This window comes from Sceloporus occidentalis, unplaced genomic scaffold (genome assembly GCF_023333645.1).
Source record: "Sceloporus occidentalis isolate IW3139 unplaced genomic scaffold, rSceOcc1.0.p SCAF_3, whole genome shotgun sequence".
NCBI classification, from domain to species: domain Eukaryota; kingdom Metazoa; phylum Chordata; class Lepidosauria; order Squamata; family Phrynosomatidae; genus Sceloporus; species Sceloporus occidentalis.
The window spans coordinates 122061971-122083538 of record NW_028316983.1 but is presented as its reverse complement, the minus strand read 5'-3'; the positions used below and the strand labels follow the sequence as shown (position 1 = coordinate 122083538).

General features: G+C 44.4%; 1 protein-coding gene across 11 annotated transcripts in view; it reads left to right on the top strand.

Annotated features, from left to right (window-relative positions):
- PRRC2C (proline rich coiled-coil 2C) overlaps positions 1 to 21568 on the top strand; it is a 194983-nt gene that overhangs the window by 70063 nt on the left and 103352 nt on the right. For all 11 annotated transcript variants that reach the window (XM_089516032.1, XM_089516035.1, XM_089516025.1 and 8 more), the window contains 3 exons: positions 8172 to 8415; positions 16672 to 16885; positions 17832 to 20210. In XM_089516032.1, coding sequence (XP_089372158.1) covers positions 8172 to 8415; positions 16672 to 16885; positions 17832 to 20210 — 2837 coding nt within the window. The remainder of the gene's footprint in view (positions 1 to 8171; positions 8416 to 16671; positions 16886 to 17831; positions 20211 to 21568) is intronic.

The following is a 21568-nucleotide window of genomic DNA, read 5'->3' as shown; positions in this document are numbered from 1 at the left end:
TTCACCATGTTCTTCAACTTGGAGTAGCAACATAATAACCTGTGTGTCAGGGTCCTTCAGCTTCCTACCCAGATTCTCATATGCTAGTCTGAAGACTATGCTTTGCAGTGTTGATGAATCTGGTCCGGTGTCGACTGGATGAAGATGGACGTCTGTTATCTCCCCACGGCAAAGCAGAGCAAAGCCTCAAACGCAAACCTCTGGTTTGCTTGGAAGAATGCCTGGAGAAACAGCTGCCAGATCAAAGAAACAGCACTCTCCAGCTTATCACTCCTAAGAGGGCTTTATTTGTTCTTAGTTCCAAACACACGAGCTATTACTAAACACCACTGTACAAATCTCACACCAACTGTCACACCACACTATCCCCACACAGTATAAACAGCGTCTGGGCTTATATACACAATTGCCATGAGGCCACCACTTAGCCCAACCTCTTCCTGTACATGTTGCTATGTACCATGGATACCAATTCCTCTTCTGTCTGATGACATAGCATATTTACATTTACTGTACGTGCTGTCCAGCACATTCGACCTTGAGCATTCGGCTGCTGCTCAGGGCTCTAGGTGTAGCCAATCTAGGCTTCAGCAGACATTGCCGCATCTGAACATTTTCCACTTTCAATACCTTAACAAGCAGTGTCATTGATTCCCACACGAACCAAAAGGAAAGGCTAACGATCAGTGGGCTTGATGAGTCCTATCAGCCTCTCCATTATATTTCAGATTTTTGCCCCAGGAAGAAAACACACCTATCGAGATATCTTGTCAAGCCTGAACATTACTAATTCTGCTCCTCTCAGCAAGAAGTCCCCTACCACCACTACATTCTGCGTCAAAGGTTTGGCAGTACTCGCCGAACCTTGCAACGTCTTGTGCATATTCTCTAAAGACTAACATTGTGGCTCTTCTTGCTGCCCCTCAACAGCATGTGTGAGGAAGAGAGCTTCAAATCAATTCTGCAGCTCTAAACTCTTAAGGACAATCCCTGGTCCTTCTACAGTGTGCCCTTTTTTTATGCGGGGGATCTGTTCTGGACTCCCCCGCATTTAACAAAAAACGCCTGTACTCGAGCCCCGCGCAGCTTTCAGCATATGCTGAAAACTGCATAAAGCGAGCCCGCGTATGACACGGGCGCACTGTATTTCTATGTGTCATCTTCCTCCAAATATCTGTGAATGTGAGATGAATTCCTCCTGAGAGATGTCCCCTGTTTCATCCTCAACTAAGACAGTCTGTTCTGCTCTGTCCAAGAAAATCTCATGCTGAAGTTGCTGAAGAGTCCATAAATGAGCCCCAAGTTGCTGTATCCTCTCTTTCAGCAGGGGAACCAGTTTGCACTTGGTGCAGGTGAAGTTACCCACATCCTTCAGCCAGAATACAGACATACTATAGCTGTTGGAGGTGACTGCAGCAGCTTCCTCACTGTCCATATTCAGTAATCTTAAATATATACAGTAATTTCTCCATATCCATGGATTCTTTATCCACAGATTCAACCATCCATGTCTTGAAAATATTTTTTTAAAATATAAATTCCAAAAAGAAAACCTTGATTTCCCTATTTTATATAAGGGACACCATTGTATGGATGTCATATGCCATTGTATTTCATGGCACTTCAGCATTTACGGATTTTGTTGCCCAAAGGGGTCCTAGAACCATACAGCTCTTAGATGTCGTTCATCTACAGCTTGAGATTTGAATTCCTTGACAATAACAAGATATTCCTGTACTACTTCTTTACTTATTCTTTGCTGCATTTCCCCTATTGTGTCCTCTGCTCCATTTTCCTCAGGCTGAGCACCATTTTCCTTTTCTGAGAAGACTTGAGGCAAAGAAGGTGTTGAGGAGTTTTTACTTTTCTCTGTTCCCTGTTAACATTTAGCTGTCTTCTCCGCACAATGGCCCCACCATTTCTTCCTCCTTCCTTTTCCTACGGACATAACCCAAAAAGCACCTTTTATTGTTCTTAACCTCTCTAGCAAGCCTGAGCTCATTCTGCACTTCAGCTTTTCTGAATTTACCATTACACGTGCTAGCTATTTGTTTGAATTCCTCTTTGGTGGTGTCTCCTTTTTTCCATTTCTTTTACATGTTCTGTTTAAAACTTAGTTCAGTTTAAAGTTCTTTAGTCATCCATCCTGTGTCTTGAGACATGTCCCATTTTTCCTCCTCATTGAAACTATTTGAAATTGTGCCTTTAGTATTTCCCTTTTTGAGAAATCCCCGTCTGTCCTGAGCTCCTTTCTCTTTTACTATTCCTGATAATGGGATGACCCCCAGTATTTCCCTAAGTTTGCTGAAATCAGCTTTCCTAAAGTCTAGAATGTGTGGGTTTTTCGTGCTATGTGGCCATGTTCTAGAAGAGTTTCTTCTGATGTTTTGCCAGCATCTGTGGCTGGCATCTTCAAAGAATGCTTGCCTGGAAAGGATTTGGGTATATATATTTTGTGACCTGGAAAGGCAGCAGTGATTTGGATGTGTATTGTTCTGTTGCTAATGGCAGGCCTCAGGGTGGGAGGGTCTGCAAAATGGTCTCTAGAATGTGTGTCTGACTATGCCTGGCTTCTCCATTCCACTGTATAACAAATTCCAGGATAACATGTTCACGTCCTCCTAAGGATCCTGCCACTTGCACCCCATTAACGAGGTCATCCCTGTTGGTTAGGATCAGATCTAATCCCCTTGTTGCCTTTTCCCAGTAGATAAGACCCCCACATCCTGTAGTTTGGGTTATGCTCCTTCCACTCACTCCAATAGGCAGAAAGTAAAAAAGAGAGACCAGGGCCATAGGTCTCCACGTTGACCAACCTCCTAAACCTCCTAGGGACCCAGTTTATGATATTTTGCCTGTTCCTAACCAGCCGGCGGTCCTTCTATTTTTGGCCTCCTTGTCCGATGTAATGGCCCTATTATGGCACAGACCTGCCTCTATGCCCCTGGCATCTAAGGAACTTGAAGGCATGTACAAGATTCAACTGGATACAGCTCCATATCTCTTCACCCAACCTGCACCCAATTCTCAGGTGGTTGAATCTACTACAAAATCATCAGGCAAGACTCACTCTGCCCCAGTAGACAAAGATGGCAGACGTATGAACATCTTCGGTTGCAGATTCTATTCTTCTGCTGTCCTGAATGTCAAGGTCGCCAACCTCCAAGCCTGTATGGTGGCCTACCAGAAGTTTTTTTGGGACAAGGTGGCTTCCTTCATCCCTATCTGCCTGAAGAACAAAAATCTGCAGCTGTGGACTTCTATGCTGAGTCCCTCTCTTTGGTTAACCAACAGCTCCACTCAGCCATACACTTAGTCAACTGCTCAGCTAAAAAAATTTCCAGTGCCGTCGCCCTTCACAGATTTACCTGGTTCAGGTCCACAGATCTTACTGATGAAGCCAGAATCAAAATTGAAGACCTACCCTTTGATGGTGAGGGCCTCTTTGCAACCAATACAGACGACACTCTCAGCACTCTGGCCAAAAATCGTCTAACTGCTAAACGCCTTGGGCTGACCACAAATAAACAACAATACAAGAGATGCCAATGGTGTGACAAATCGGCCCTTTCTTCTTTTTATTCTCAACCATGTTCTGGAAGGTCATCCCAATATAAGAGCTCTTCCCAACAATCTTCAGGAAGACCTTATAAACAACACAACAAACAACAAAACAGTCAGCAACAGCAATGTCAAAACCAAAAACAATCTTTGAAGAAGGCTTCTTCCTCTTCTAAATCCCATTTTTGTCAACTCCACCGAGACAATGACACCATAGTCCATCTTCTCTCTCCCTCTGTCTGCTCCCCAACCCAGACTATCCAGCTTTTATGACCAATGGTGTCAAATCACCTCCAACACCTGGGTCCTTACCATCATTCGTTTGGGTTATGCCATAGAATTCTCAAATATTCCTCGCAGCGTTTTCTGTTCCACTCTCTCTTCCCCTACTCTCCAGGAAGAGATCGTCTCCCTTCTCAACAAAGGTGCCATCCAACTAATTCCACCTAGTTGCAGGCTGGACAGCTTCTTTTCTCGGTACTTCACAGTTTCGAAACGAGGTGGTGGGCTCCGTCCCATTCTGGACTTGAGAAGGGTCAACTCCTACATCAACCCTCCCATGTTTAGGATGGTAACTCTCCAGTCAATTTTCCCCTTCCTCCATCAAGGAGATTGGTTTGTGTCGATCAATCTGAAAGATGCGTATTTCCACATCAGCATCAGACCACAACACCGCAAATTTCTTTGCCATCGATGGAGATCTCTTTCGATATACCATTCTTCCCTTTCGCCTCTCCACCGCCCCACGCGTGTTCACCAAATGCATGGCAGCAGTCATCTCTCACCTTCGAATACAGGGAATAATTATTTTTCTGTATCTCGACGACTAGCTGTTGGTGTCGTCCTCTCGAACTCAGTTGTTTAAAGACATTCATGTCACTTTGTCCCTCATCACCGACTTTGCCCTCACCATCAATCCCACCAAGTCTATCCTCCAACCAGTCAGAGTGATAGAATATTTGGGCACATCTCTGAACTTTATCATGGCATGTGCCTATCTGCCCATCAGAAGGGCAGACTCCCTCTGGGATCATCTCTGTCTGGTCCTGTCCAAGGCCTTTCCTACAGCGAGGGACATTCAGCAGCTTCTAGGCTACATGGCGTCCACCACGGCTGTGGTCTATCTCTCCTGCCTGAGGTTCAGGCCCCTCCAAAGATGGTTTCTTTCTGTCTTCAATCACCTCAAAGACAAAACAATCCAAGAGACTTACCATTCCCCAACAGGTCAAGGACTCTCTCTCCTGGTGACTTATTCCTGACAATGTCCTCAAGGGAATGCCCTTCCAGGCCCCAAAACCTTCTATGATGGTCACCACAGACGCGTCCATGGCAGGCTGGGGCACTCACCTCAAAGATCTCAGCGTTCAAGGTTGTTGGTCTCCCTCGGAGAGAGAGATGCACATCAACGCCCTCGAACCCCTGGCTGTGATCAAGGCCTTTCGGTCCTTCGAACCCCATCTTCTTTACAGAATTGTACAAGTGGTGACAGACAACACAACAACAGTCTGATACATCAACAAACAAGGCGGCACACATTCCTCTGACCTACTTCAGCTAGCTCAACAGCTTTGGGCTTGGTGCCATCATCGCTCCATCCACCAGGTGGCGATTCATCTCGCCGGCAAAAATAATGTCTTGGCAGACTCTCTCAGCAGGCTCAAGGTCCTTTAACATGAATGGGCTCTGTCTGCTGAAGCCTTCCAACTGCTTGCCTCCTGATGGTGGAATCCATCCTTGGACCTCTTCGCCACTCCGGACAATGCCCAGTGGCCACAATTCTGCACCAGGGCAGGCAAGGGATACGGCTCCCTGGGAGATGCATTCCTAAGCAGTTGGAATCAATACTTCCTCTATGCCTTCCCTCCACTACCACTTGTAGCGAAGGTTGTGACCAACATGACCAGAGACAGAGCCAACGCAATTCTGCTGGCCCCCTTCTGGCCGAGACAACCCTGGTTCACCCCCCCTTCTCCACCTGTCCAGGGGTCAATACTTCAAACTCCATCCTCAGCTTACACTTGACGGCTTGGAGGATCAGACCCTGAACTCCCCCAAATTGCTCAAGGTCATGTCAGCTTCTAGAAAGGACTCTACTGAACGATCCTACTCCTACAAATGAAATCGATTTTGTGAATTTGCTACAGCTAGAGCTGAACCCTCCAGTCCTATGAGCCTTTCTACAGCCTTACACTTCCTTTTACACCTTTGTGATCAAGGTTTGGCCTTCTCCTCTCTCAAAGTCTATTTGTCTGCCATTGTCGTCAACCAGCCTCCCGGTTCACCATCAGCTCTCCTTTTCTCTTCGCCGACTATGAAAAGGTTCTTCAAAGGTCTCCATCATCTCTATCCTCCGATGCCTCCTTTGGCCCTGAGGTGGTCTCCATCTTTGGTGCTTACACAGCTAACTAGGCCTCCCTTTGCACCTTTGGGCTTGGCCTCTCTGAGACTGTTGACACTAAAGGTGTCTTTCCTTGTGGCCATTACTTGATTCAGACGTGCCTCTGAAATGACAACGCTGCGCTCTGATGAGCCTTTTCTTGTTTTCCACAGAGACAAAATGGTTTTCAGACCAAACATCTCATTCCTCCCTAAGGTGGTTTCCCCTTTCCACCTTTGTCAGGACATTGTTCTACCCAGACCTATCTACACCTCTAGAAAAGACTATGCACATGCTGGATGTTCGCCATGCTGTGGCATTTATGTATAACGTTCTGCTGAGTTCAGGTTGACTAACAAGTTGTTCATTTGTTACAGTGGATCCAGAAAGGGCCACCCTGTTTCTGCACAAAGATTTTCAAAATGGATTGCTCAGACTATTTCTCTGGCTTATGAGCTGGCCAAACACCCTCTTCCTGTTGGTGTATGTTCACACTCAACCAGGGCTGTTGCTTCCTCTGCTGCCTTCCTTAAAAGCATCCCTCTATCTGATGTCTGCAAGGCAGCCACGTGGTCCCAGCCTTCCACTTTTGTTCGGCACTACCAGCTAGATTCCAGGTCTCGTCAAGATGCCAGTTTTGGTTGTGCTGTCCTTTCCTCTATTTTGCACCTCCTTAAGTTAGCTTTTTAGTCACCCAATTGTGTGAGGCACAGAGACCACGAAGAAGAAGAACAGGTTACTCACCTGTAACTGTGGTTCTTCAAGTGGTCATCTGTGCCCTCACACAAATCCCTCCCTGCCTCCTCGGTCAGGTCCCTGCCATGTTTTTGCAGCAGACTTGAACTGAAGGAGGAGCTAGATTGGCGGGGTTGGGCATGCTTCTGCCAATCTGCCCAGCTTTTCAGCTTCCGAATGGAGTCTGCGCAAGCGCTGTACATAATTGTGTGAGGGCACAGATGAGAACTCAAAGAACCACAGTTACAGGTGAGTAACCTGTTCTTCTCTATCTCTCCCTGTCTTACTCAACCTTTTTCAGTCAGGGCCCCATTCTCTGCTCAGAGTCAGGTTGGCTCCACCTTAACCACCTGTCAACTGAACAAAGGTCTTACTTGAAAGCAGGCTATTCTGAAAAGGTGGTAAGTGCATTCTTAGCTTCCAGACAAGATTCTGTCCTCAAAATATACCATTTGGAAAGCTTTTCTCAGATAATCTTGCTGAAGATCAGCTTCACCATACAAAGCAGGCACTGACCTAGGTGTCAAACCCAGCATTATGATGCCAAACTACAGCATTGGCATCTGTTTTGTCAACCACCAAAAGCAGCCTATTTCTTTTTATTCATGTGTGAAAATATTTTTAAGGGGAGTGTCTGCACTCATTACCCTGGTTGCTCACTGCTTCTCTTCTTGTGCCTGTCACAAAGAAGTAAAAGCCCTTTCTATGTCTCCATTCAAACCTCTAAATCTGAATTCTGTTCATAATAAAAGTACTCTTCCTTGAGGTGATTCCCCTCAATCAGGTGGTTCTCAGAGCTAGCTGATCTCTCTATAGAGCCCTTTCATTACATATTTGATATGAACTCTGTACCTCTCTGGCTATATCCTGGCTTCTTACCCCAGATAAATTCACTATTTCATAACTCACAGGCCATTATTTTCCCATCTTTTTGCCCTTGTCCAGTTCAACCCATAGAAAAACAGTGGCATAAGGTGGATGTCAGACAGACTCTAAAATTGTATATCACAGGCACCAAACCTTTTAGGAAATCAGAAACACTCTTTATTTCCTTTCTATTCACTTCACTAGGGAAGAAGATTTCACCTTAACTCAGTGGATCACTATTTAACAATTAACTATTTTTCTTGCCACCATTCCTCCCATGTTCTGTCTGCACTAGGATAATTCCTGTTCATGGATGGCTTGTCCTCCACTATTCTAGCCAAGGAGCTATGCAGACCCAGATGGCAAGATTTTTTTCCTCTTTTCTTTTCCTTGAGGGCTCTTTTTTCTCGTTTTCCTTTTTCTCAGCTTTGGAATATACTGAGGATAAGCCAGGGATACAGCAGGGAATGTTTTTTAAGACTCATGATCTCATGCCTCGGGCAGTGGCAAGAATTTAACCTATATGTGAATTACTCCTTCTTGGCTAGAATGAACCTTCACAGTAAGTCCTCCAATGTGCCATTCTCATCATATCAAAAGTCATCTTATTAATCTTTGTTTTGTTTTGTAGGAACAGATGAAACAGCAGCAGTGGCAGCAACAGCAACAAGGAATCTTGCCACAATCTACACCACAGCCTTCTAGTGGTCCTGTTCCACCCCCAGCACACAGACCACTATATCAACCCATGCAGCCACATCCTCCACATTTGGCTTCTGTGGGCTTTGATCCACGATGGCTCATGATGCAGTCATATGTTGATCCACGAATGATTTCAGGAAGAACTGCTATAGATATACCACCCATACACCCAGGTACAATTCACACCTCTATTGAAAGGACTTAAATGGCTCTCAGCTTTTCTGGACAGAATTCAAACTGTTTGTTTTGACCTCTAAAGCATTTGGAAACTAAGCTGCCCAAAGGACCGTTCCTCTGTGTATGAACTTGTCCATTCACTGAGTTCAGTGTCTTTCCTTTAGGTACCCCACTTGTGGAAGTTGGAGAAGTGTCAGAGGGGAAATTTCTTTTGTAGGTTTACTATTATTGTGGACTTCTTGTCCAAAGGAAGATCTGTACTTCTTTCAAGTACCAGTCAAATCATGAGCTCTTTGTGTGAGCTTTTAGTTTTACCTATAGAAGTATATTAGCTACTGAATTAGATGCTACTTTTATCTATTGTCATTAAGAGCAACAATGCAGATAATACAGTGTCACTTTCCAATAGTCAAACATCTCATGTAAGAAGAACCTATTTCTAAATCTGGGCTTTCTTCCTCTGTATTGAATGGTTGCATGTTACTGCTGTGTTCTGTTAATATTAATGTTGTTTAGGTAAGGTCCCCCTTTTTTTGCAAGGCAGGTGGAAGAAAAATAGAAAACAGTAGTGAACGTTGACTCCTCTGAATTTGTGTGTTCCCCACAGTCCTGAGGCTTTGTGGCTGTGTCTTGTCCCCTTTCTCACTGTACAAACAATCAGAAGACACAGGAAAGATAAGGACAGGTTGCTCACCTGTAACGGTATTTCTTCAAGTGGTCGTCTGCGAATACATACAAATGGGTTGTGCTGCACCTGCGCAGTGATGCTCCAAAAACTTCTGGAATAACTGGGCAAAGTTAGCTTCGCCCATCCCTTATAAGTCCCATGTGTTCCCGCGCTTTCCCCAGTTCCGAAATTTATGCCACGTAAGCGACATGAGAATGAGCCGATGTAGAGCAGGATACTGAGGGGAGGACGGGCGGTATTTGTAAGTATTCGCAGATTATCACTCAAGAAATACCGTTACAGGTGAGCAACCTGTCCTCCTTCTTCGTGGTCTCTGCGAATCATACAAATGGGTTAGACTGACAAGCTTAGGTCAGTGGTGGAGGGAGTGTCATGACACCAAAGTTAGGTTCAAATAAAGCTGTGTTTATTAAACCACACAATAAACTTTTTTGAACCAACACTGTGTTGTATTTAGTACTTCAATAAATAGTACTTTAACATGTTCAAGTCATAAGGCACATATTTCAACATATTAGGTAATGAAGGGCCTATGTAAACCATGTCAATTTTGCAACCATGCCAATTCTTGGCAAAAACATTCATTTTCAACAAAGTAAACACATGGAAATGCAGTGCAAATCAATGTAAACCTGAAACCAACACTGACATCCCAAAAACCGTGTCCAGTTTGGCCCTGGTGTCCAGCCTATAATGTTTGATGAAAGCCAAGGGCTAGGACCAAACAGCAGCTTTACAGACATCCTCCAAAGGGTCCCCAGTCAAAAAAGCAGAGGATGCCACTACTGCCCTAGTTGCATGGGACTGAACCCTGGCCGGGAGAGGTCTGCCTAACAGTTCATAGCAGAAGTGGATGGTACCAGCCACCCATTTGGAAAGCCTCTGCACAGTGACAGGCAGTCCCTCTTTCAGTTCCGAGTAGCACTGGAAAAGTCTTTCGGAACGGCTCGAACCCACAGTTCTGTCCAAATAGAAGGATGACACCACCTTAGGCAGAAAGGTAATGTCAATATGGAGGACAACCTTATCCTTATGGAACCTAAAGAAAGGCTGATCCCTCCGCAAGGCACAGAGTTCACCCACACAGCAGGCAGAGGTAATGGCCACAAGAAAGGCTGTCTTCTAACTCAACTGCCCCAAGTCAGTTGTGGCCATGGGTTCAAAGGGCTTGGATTGCAAACAAGACAGCACAGCGTCCAAACTCCAAGCACGTGTCGGTACCGAGACCAGGGGATGGAGGTTGTTGCAACCCTTCAGGAAACTCTTCACCAGAGGGTCCCTGAAAAAACAGATGGCAGAAAGATAACACTTGATGGAGGTGAGACACAGCCCCGAATCCAAAAGTGTCATCAGGAACTCCAATACCACTAGTGTCGACACTCGGGATGGAGAAAGGCCTCTTGCAGAGAGAAACTCAACAAATTTCTTCCATTTGGAAGCATAGGATTTCTTAGTGGCCAACTTTTGGGCAGCCAAAATCACCATCCGTATCGAGAGAGGTAGTGAGTCTAGGGACGGAGCTTCCACGCCACCATCAGAAAAAGCACTACCTTGTTGGAGAGGTTTGACTTGAAAGCTCTCATGGCTTTTTCCACAGCAAGCATCTTGAGGGCATTGATGTGGAGAGCCTGTTTGTCCAGAGACCACTTGTCCTTGATGAAGAGCCCTGACATGTGGGCTCCCCAACCTGCGGCTGAGGAGACGAAAAAGGCATGCCGACGCAAACGTTCTGGGAGTCGAGCCACCGGCGGAGCGAGCAGAGAAACTGATCTCGAGACCGTGAGCCACTTGGATGGGAAGTCCGTCACTGCATTGAAGAACGACAGGAACCATGACTGGAGAGGTCAAAACCGCAGTCTTACCCACGGAGTCACAAACATTGTGGAGTCAAATCCCCACGTGGAAGTACGCATTCTTTTGGTCGATTGTCACGAACCACAGGGCCTGGTGTAATAAGCGCAAAATAGAGGCAAGAGTTACCATGCGGAATCGACAATAGGCCAAATAAGAGTTGAGGAGTCTCAGATATAAAATGGGCCTAAGGCCACCATCGGTCTTGGGGACTGTAAAATATCTCGAAAAAACATCTGGAGGCTTGTGGCGGGTCTACAGGTGAAATTGCGCCCTTTGTAAGAAGAGTGCATGCTTCGTCAAGAAGGGTGCCGGGGGAGGGGAACAACAGCTCCAGTTAGAGGGAGCTCTTCGAACTCGAGGACATAACCCCTACAGGCAATGTCAAGGACCCAAGAGTTGGAAGTCACAGAGGCCCAGGTGTCAGAAAAAGGCCGCAAGATGTCATGGAAGGTTGAGCTGGAGGAGATGATGGAGCACGCAGCAACCCTTCAGGATCTCTTATTGCCCTGGTCGGTATCTTGTTTTCGGTAGTTTTTGCGGTACCAAGCAGGGGGCTGGTGGCGGCCAGAAGAAGAAGAAGACTGGGACGGGTAGCATTGCCTCTGGTGTTCCTGTTGGTATGAACGGACCTCCAAAACGCTTCCAAAACTGGGATTGAGACGGAGTTGACATACCGTGTTTCTTGGCAGCCACCTTCATACGGTACTTAAAGTTGAGGCGCTCATCAGTTTCACGGTTGAAGAGGCCTGCATCGTTGAAGGGCATGTCTTTGATGGTGGCCTTTGCATTGGGGTTCAAGTCTGAATAACGGAGCCAAGCGTATCTCCTTAGGGCAGTGGCAGCCGCCATGGACTTGACTGAACAATCTATGGAGTGTTGGGCTGAGGTGATCAATCAGCTCCCAATGGAATGAGCCTCGTCTCTGATTTCAGTCAGGACACCCTGACATTCGTCTGGGATGATGGGAGGAATCCTCTCCATTAAGCACTGTATGTATGCTCCCATATAGGCGTTGTAATTGGCAACCTTGAGTCCCAGAACAGAGAAGGCGTAGGTCTTTTTTGCTAGGCCATCAACCTTTTTCGCCTCACAGTCAGCCAGTGACGTGGATGTCTTTGGCGTGAAGGACTGTTGAGACCCCTCGACAATGTCAGAGTTCTGCTTGGGGTGTGGAAACAGCCAAGAAGACTGGGATAGAGAAATCCTGTACAAGGATTCAGTCTTCCTGGTTGTGGGTGCCACAGAAGCCAGTGCATCCCAGGAATGTTTGACTATCCTCTCTAGCGAAGGCAACAATGGGATGGACGCTGGGGTGGAGAACTTGCTGTGGACCCGTATCTCGATGGGGTCAGCGGCGTTATCTTCAGTGTGGGTAATCTGTAAGTCCAACGCATTACCCATTTTAATGATGTGCTCTGCAAATGTACGGATGTCATCGGTGGGAAACAAAGCACCTGGTTGGAACAGCTCCTGAGGAGAATGTGGGACGATTTCGTCCGAGGACCCTGAGTCGACATGTGATGCACGAGGATCCCCATGATGGGACTCGTCATTGTTGGATTCAGAGGCATCTTCATCTAATACCTCTTGAGAAGACGAGTGCAGCGTCTGGGTAGCAGTGGCCACAGCAGAATGCGGTCTCGGAATCGAGACAGGAGACGGTAACGGAGCCGTTGTTGGTGGAGTGGATTTTGACGTCAGTGGCAAAGTGGATCTTCGCATTGGTGGGACAGTGGATTCATGGCCCAAGCAACAATAGACGTCGCGACTGACAAGAGACAAAATATCTGTCTATCTCACTATCATAATAATAGTCCGAGTCTTCCTGCTGAAGGAAGTGCGGAGGCTGGTGAATCTCTGCGTGATGAATCTGAACCCGAGGGACCGATGTGGGAGACTGCCGACAAAGTGACCGAGTGGCAGAGTCGACCTCCTCTTCAGCGAGTTGGTGAAAGGCCAACGTGGCAGGTGGAGAAGCAACCAAAGCCAAAACCGATGTCCGACGGGTCTGAAGAGACGCAGCTTGGACTGGTACCAACGAGTCCCGTCTGAGTACTGAAGGGGCAGCGAGATCTTTGGAGGACAACTGAGTGCCATCAGGAGTCTTGGGCTTGGCCTTCTTGGAGTGGGAAGAACCATGAGAACCATCTCCTGAATCCAAAGGCCTCTTCCTCAAAGAGCCATGAGAAGAACCTTCACCTGAATCCAAGGGCTTCCGCCTCTTTTTTGAGGAGGATTTTGAGCTTGAATCCGCAGAGCTCGTATCTTTATCATGGGCCAAATCCTTTTTGGAGCTCGTGTCCTTATGCTTAGTCTTGCCCTTTTTGTAAGACTTAGACTTGGACTTAAACTGGCGTGCTCTTTCGGACCCAACGTCCCTTTCCGGGACAGACACGATGGTGGCACTTGGCTCAGTGGAGGAGCTTTGGGACCAGCAGCCGCTGGTGCTGACTCCAAGGCAGCGGGTGCTGAAGCGGAGCGGGAGCCTGACGGAGGCAAGAGAGCCTGTTCGTACAGGGCAGACTTCAGGCGACAGTCGCGGTTCTTCCTTGCCTGAGGAGTCAGCGACTTGCAAAGAGCACAAGACTTGGGATTGTGGGCCTTGCCAAGGCAGAGAAGGCACGAAGAGTGGAGATCCTGTCCAGGGATCTTACCACCACATAAGTCACACTTCTTAAACGGAGCCAGAGACATTGTGAGTCGAATTAAAACCCTAACATTGAAGTGGTAAGACGCGCCAAATGGTCAAGAATACACGGGGGGGGGGATGTTCAGATGAAGAATGGTCAAGCAAGCCTACGTCGAGATTTTTGGGAAAAACAAGCGGATTCCAGCAGTGAAGTTCCTAAGTAGCTAACGCGGCGGAAAAAAGAAACGGGTAAGAGCGAGAATGCAGAGAACTTATAAGGGATGGGTAGAGCTACTGCCAAAAAGTTGCAAAGTTAACTTTGCCGAGTGATTCCAGAAGTTTTCTGAGCAGCACTGTGCAGGTGCAGTACAACCCATTTGTATGATTCGCAGAGACCCTGAAGAAGAAATAGTGGTTCTGTGATTCTATGAATAAACTTTCAGATTTAGCTTAAATGTCTCACCCTGCCTCAGTGAGCTTTTCAGCTCAGACTGAGTTTTAATGTCACTTCTTTTTTCCTGTTTCCCACTCTCCTCCCCCTAGCCAGTATTCTTCCGTGATTGCTGAATGCTGTGATACTCTTCAGAGTAACTCTTTTTGTAGCTTTGCTTTGAACTTCACTTGAGATGATGAAGACAATTCCAGTGGTTTTCTCCCCCTCCCTTTGTCATGGCCTTAAGCGTGGCACCCCTATTTTTGTGCAGATTTGAAGAATTGATCACCACTGTTATAACTTGTGTGGGGGTACAGTCCACCAGCAATTGCAACTTTCAAGGTCATTGCGCTTGCTCCTTGTTCAGAAGATGTTTCTGTGTTGCCACACTTTGCATTTTTATTTTTATTCGAAAAAACAAAAATACCAAAACTTGTTATGGCTGTTTGTTTTCTTTTCCTTCTAGCTAAAATATGAAATGCCAAATGTAGAAAACCAATACATTGCTTTTAATTGTGTTCTGTTGTCATTCAGGTCCTGTTTCATTGCACATATACTGATCCCTCCTCAGACATTAACAACTAATACTGTTGGTTTTAACTAGTGATGCTGTAGCTAAATCAGAAAAAATTCTGCCACAGATGTGGAATAAGATAAGAGAATATAGAGGAGGCTATCTTTATATGGGATGCAGTTAATCTTAGTGGGAAAATAATAGAAATTCTAGACCTTTAGAATAGTTATGACCTTTGTTTTCAGTCTGTTGATGGTACATTCTGTTGGTAGTACAGTAATTAAAACTCAGTTTTTAGTAGAATTCCTTCAGAAGAAAACTTTGTGAAAGCTGCACCTGTTCATACATTTTATAAATAACTTCTCAGTTTGAAAATGGTGTATATTAGGTCAGTGTGATCACTGTGTTGTATTTTATGTACAACAACAATCAAAGTCCACAAAACAGTGATACTTTTATCGGGCCAACCAAATGCAAAAAATACATGTTACAAGCTTTCAAAGTTTCACTGGCTTTTTCATTAGACAAAGATGTTAAAAATCATATAGGAGAGAGGGAAAAAAGACTAAATTAGCCTCAAGCCTGCATTTTGTCAATATTTGGCTGTTGTCAGTTCAGGTGGTTCTGGAGGGAAATTCATGCAGGCGAGTCCCTTCTCATTCTGGCCACATGGGTATTCCAGGATATAAATAATTTTTAAGTTCAGTTCACAAGACAAAAAGAGTCTTGTCTTGTGAATGGAACTTAAAAATGCTTTATTTCCTGGAGTACCCACATGGCCAGAAGGGGGGAAAGGCCTCCCTGCATGAATTTCCCTCCAGAACCATCTGACCTGAGAACAGACACATCTTGACAAAATGTAGACATTGTCTTAATTTTTTTTCTCCTGTATTGATTTTTAACAATTTTGCCTGATGAAGAAGGTAGTATAGCTTGAAAAACTTGCAACATGTTTTTTTGTTTTGTTTTTGGCATTTGTTTGACCCAGTAAAAGCATCTCTGTTTTCTGGATTTTTGATGTTACTGTACTTTGCTACAGCTATGGCCAACATAGCTACCACTGGGTATGTTTTCTGTATTTTATAGTTAGGAATGAGATTTAAGGGTTTTTACAGTATGCCCAAAGTGATGAGCAGCATTTAAAAGCAAAACTGGAGAAGAGAAACCGAAGAAGAGGAAGAAGAAGAAGAAGAAGAAGAAGAAGAAGAAGAAACAGTTTTCACCATATTTACAAGACCTGTGAGAACAAATAATTACAGAAATTATCTTGGAAAACTGAACAGTGATGTTGTATCACAAACTACACTGGTAGTATTCCATAATAATAGTATTCCATATTTGAAGATGATTCCCACAGATAGTCACACAACTGAGCTCTCTTATGAGTAGGTCTGCCATCTACAGTCACAAATGATAGAGGTATGTCCTAACAATGATGTTTCTTGGAATGATAGTCATTCTAATGAACACAAACAGACCAAAGCTGCAGACACCTGTCACAGTGGGAATACCACAGGTCCAGTCCAAACATTTTAGCCTGTTTGTCCAGAGACCACTTGTCCTTGATGAAGAGCCCTGACATGTGGGCTCCCCTACCTGAGGCTGAGGAGGCCTGAGGCTAAAGAGGCGAAAAAGGCATGCCGATGCAAATGTTCTGCAGACATCTGTCACAGTGGGAATAACAGGTCCAGTCCAAACGTTTTAGCTACAGTTGTCCCTCCACATTTGTGGTTTTAATTTTTGAGGATTTTATTATTTGTGGTTTTGATTAATATGTCCTGTCTAGGAATCTCTAGCTCCTCCAGTGCAACTCTGCCAGAAATTCACCACAAAGTTGTGCTGGAGAACCTAGAAGTTCTTACAGAAAACACTTCTCTAGACATTTGTAGGTCCTCCAGCATGATCTGTCAAGTGTTGACCATAGAAGTGCATTGGAGGACCTGGAGATTCCTAGAGAGGTGTTCGCTCAGGTAAAAAGAATAGTGTTTTTTATTTGCATTTTTTCCATGTTCATGGAGGTCCTTCACCCCTAACCCCAGAGAATATGGAGGGACCACTGTAATATGTTTACAAAGCAGTAGCTTAGATTATCTATACTAGGTTTAATTATTGAACTTAAATATCTTCATTACAGGAATTATAACTCCAAAGCCACTTCTGAGAAGAGATCAAGTAGAAGGAGCAGGAACTGGATCAGATTCTTTTGACCATGTCACTCGACCAACAAGGGAGCATACTGTACCACTGTCAGACCCACACATGATGTGGGGATCAGATTCATATCCTCCCACAGAGCCTCCAGAGACTAATACACCTCCAAAACTCTTAGAAGAAACTGAAGATATGAGGTAAAATGTAGGATTAGCTTGCAATAGGCTCTTTCTGCACAATGCTTTTTCATCATAGGCCTTCCACATATAGTTGTCAGTTCCTATACTAAAAAAAGTCATAAAACTCAATTTTTGAATAGATTTTTAAATAGTTGCTTAGAAACAAGTGTATTACCCTGGACACTTGCTTGCCTTAGTCAGCTAACTGGTAAATAGGAACTGAAAAGTATGATGCAGTTCTAGGTCCATTCACCCATAATAGATTAATGCATGATTAATTGAACAAATAGATGGGTTAGTACAAAGTTTTAATGAAGGAAGAAAGGAAATGTTTAAACCACCTGCCATTAGTAATCTGTGACTTCAGTATTGCTTGTCACATAAATATCTTATTTGTCATGACTAATTTGAACTGAATGTTTGCTAATTCCAGTACAGTTTTAGCAGTGGATATCATGGCCATCTATGAAAGCTTTAATAATAATCCTAACTAGAAAAGTTCTGTAAAGATGAATAAAATGAAGTTCTTATAGTATTTGCATGTTAAAATTACTAAATTGGTTATTACCATTCAGTTCTTTCTCAACATGGGTCTACTGAACTACTTCTGGGATTTGCCATTGAATTTGGAGGATTTTCTGGTACTTGATTTCACAGTTGTTTCATTTTGCTGAAATTAAATGCAGTGTTGGCTGGTTTAAATAAAAACGTCGTTTTTTTAAAAAAAACACAATTTCCCCAACATTGGTTAAATGTTGTAATTAAAATGTTTGCTTTAAGTCATTGGTATTTGTGGTGTTAGCCTATTTCACTGTGTTGGGCCCGTATGCTTAAAATCTCCTAGAACTGGTCTTCTGTTCTAAATAGCTATGATCCAAACCTACAATAGCTAATCCAAATTATGTTTTAATATGTTTCAAACTATTGATAAGATTTCCACTAAATGTGGCTTGCTTGCTTCTAGGCCCAAAGCACTTCTGAATCAAGAACAAATGACTGTTCAAGTAGTTTACTCAGGAGAACAGAGTCAGTTGGACTCCCTCACAAGGACAGACTTTTTCAAAGAACCTGCTGAAGTGAATGTACAGAAGTCCCCAGTTGGACCTTCAAAAGAAGTAAATCTTCAGCAGACTGACACACCTGCTCCTTCAACAGGTTTTGAAGTGGCTGCTGAAAATGTCTTGCAAGTCTCCTGGAAAGAACAGGGGTCTGTAGAAGAGAGTAATTCTTCCCCGAAGAACACCTTTTCCCATGAGTCCAGCCATTCTTCAAAGTCAGAAGAGCAAGGAATTGATACACTAGTAACTGTTCCCAAAGGAAACAGTAGGCATATTGAGCCCAAAGAAGCAGTGATTGAAAGAATGGATAATAAATTGAAAAAAGAAGTCTTTACCACTAATAGATTATCAGAAGGCTCCAAACCTGAGAAGTCCTTCAAGCCTAAATCCGAAACTCGGTGGGGTCCAAGACCAGGTTATGGCAGAAGAGAAGAAGGTAGTGATAGGCCAGTAAGAAGATCAGGTCCTATTAAAAAGCCTATCCTTCGAGATATGAAAGAAGAGCGTGAACAAAGAGAAGAACGTGAGCAGAAAAAGGAAAGAGAAGGGGGGAAACTGGCAAATGAGAGAGTGAGCAAGAATGAAAAAAGGGAACAACCTCCAGTGCCACCTTCCAAGCTAGAACCAGAGAAGACCATTACAAATGATAAAAAGGAATTGCAAAGAACACCACAAGCTTCAGAATCTGCAAACAATTTCATGGAGTCTGGGACTACAGTTACACCTGTGCATCAGCCTCCTGTTGTTCAGCAATCAACAGTGATAGCACCTGTGGTTCAACATCCAGTTGCAATCCAGGCACCACCACCTATAATTTCACAGCCTGCTAGTCCACAAATTGCACTTGAACCTCCATCCCTTACTGCCCAGCAGCTACCAATTCAGCAGCCTGTCAATACAACAAAAGAAGAAAAACAGCCAGAGACAGTAGTTAACAAAGAACGACCTATAGAGAGACCTCATATGGAAACCAGACCTGTGAAAAGAGACTCTGGTTTGCCTCCCAGAACATACTGGAAAGAAGCCAGAGATAGAGACTGGTTCCCAGACCAGGGATACAGGGGAAGAGGACGTGGAGAGTATTATTCTAGGGGGCGCAGCTATAGAGGTTCTTATGGTGGCAGAGGTAGAGGTGGAAGAGGCCACAACAGAGACTATCCACATTACAGAGACCCTAAGCCTAGAGTAGAGCATGTGCCTTCTAGTTCTCTCAGACAGAGAGAAGAGAGTGAAACCCGTAGTGAGAGCTCTGATTTTGAAGTAGTTCCTAAACGGCGAAGGCAGAGAGGATCAGAAACTGACTCTGACAGTGAAGTGCATGAAAGTGCAAGTGACACTCTTCTTTCAGATAAAGACAGTTTAAGCAAAAGTAAACATCCCAGAAGAGAGGAAAAGGCTGAGTTCAAAAAGCCTGCAAAAACCTTATCTTTCAGACCTGAAAATAATGTTCATGGGGAAAGTAGAGTTCTAGATAAAACTTATGGAAGGGAAGATGAGAATAAGCCCAAACCAGGTTTTCTTCCTAAAGGAGAACCTTCTAGACATGGAAGAGGAGGAACGTTTAGACGTGGAAGTAGAGAGCCAGTTAGCCGTCCACCTCGGGCATCAACTCTTAGGAGACCAGGATACAGAGAGAATCAGTGGAACCCAAGACAGGCAGAAGCCACCAAAGTTGAAGATGGAGAATCCCAAGGAAGGCAGGAGCATTATGGTTCTATACCACTAGAAAAAAGGCAACCTGCAAAGTTTGAGAGGAAATTTGATCCTGCTAGGGAAAGGCCTCGGAGACAAAGGCCTGCACGACCTCCCAGGCAAGATAAGCCACCACGCTTTAGACGTCTAAAAGAAAGAGAGGCAGCATCAAAAATAACTGAAGCCACCACCAGTTCCTCTTCAAGTGCTGCAGTGAGCAATATTCTTAATGAGCAGCCGAGTACTACTTTAGATGTTTCAGGAATCAAGACACCTGATTTATCAAATCAGAACTCTTCAGACCAAGCAAATGAAGAGTGGGAAACTGCTTCAGAAAGTAGTGATTTCAATGAGAGGCGTGAGAGGGATGAGAAGAAATTAGCAGATGTCATGGCACAGGTAATTGTTAAAGCAGGAGAAAATATGCTAACTCCCAAAAGAGAAATTGCCAAGAGAAGTTTTTCCAGTCAGCGACCAGGGATTGATCGGCAGAATCGCCGTGGCAATAGTGGACCACCCAAATCTGGACGGAACTTTTCAGGACCAAGAAATGAAAGGCGAAGTGGTCCTCCAATAAGAAGTGGGAAAAGGGGGTAAGTGTTTCCTATCAAAAAGCTAATCCAGGAGGCATTAGGTAGTTTTAAGAGGTGATGTATTTAATCAGATTTCTTTGAAGTTAGCAGAATAGGACTAGGGTTGTCTTTTCAGAATGTAAGGAAAATATAGTGGGAGGCCAATTTTGTAGGGGCACCATGTTGATACAGGTGGGATAAGAACCTAAAACGGTCAAACATACCCCTTCACAGTATGCTTCTCTCCCCCTTTTCTACAGTATCTCTTTACCCTTCCTAACATGCTGCAGAGGACAGGGAAATATGAAATGATGACTTGCAGAAGGCTTTAAAATTAGGCCTAGGGTAACAGGTTATTCACATGTAGTAAATAGTGGTGCGAGATCATTATTATGGAAAGGGATCTTGCAAAACCTTTGAGACTAACTGAAATTAATTAGCTTACTTGCTAATTAACTTACTTGCTGTTCACCGCTTTGATCTTTGGAATAGCGGTATATAAATAAAACAAATTAAATTAATTAAATTAATTAAATATAGAAATTGGTAGCATGAGCTTTCATAGACTTGAGCCTACTTCCTCAAATGCATTTGGATGCATCTTTTCTACCTTTGAGGAATATGTCTGAGGATATGAGGAAGTAGGCTCAAGTCTGTGAAAGCTCACGCTACCAACTTTTTTCTTCCAATTAGTCTCAAAGGTGCTGAAAGATCCTTTTGCATAATGATTTTCCAGACTAATACAGTGCGCCCGCGCCATACGCGGCTTTGAGCATACGCGCTCAAGCTGCGGGACGCGCGCGGGGCAGAAGGGGTGGCGCGTCCCATTCAATTGAATGGGCGCGCGCGCCCGTTGCGGCCCGCGCGCGCCCGTGCCACCGCGCACAAGCCCCATTGTTTCCAATGGGGCTCAAGCATAGGCGGAATTCGCCTTACGCGGAGGATTCCGGAATGGATCCCTCACGTAAGGCGAGGACGGACTGTACAGCTATGTTTTTGAGATAATTATGTTATCCTTACACAGCAAAATTTATCTCTCAAATCCAAACATTGAAATAACAAAACAAAACATACATACATACATACATCACACAAAAATATTATTCCATTGATTTTGTTTTCCTTTGTATTTGATTCTAAGGAAACCTTTATTTATAATAGTAACTACACTTTTACCAATCTGAAGAATTTTGTTTCATAGCTCTTCCATTGGCAGGGTGGATTTGAATTTCAAAAGGAATATAGGCTTCCTGGGATCAAACTATGATGGTAGAATCAATAAATCAACTGACGTTTGACTAAAATATTCTTTGGACGGAGGAGCAATCTACTCATTCATGGATTATTCCCCACGTGTCAGCTGACAATGCAGAACTTCT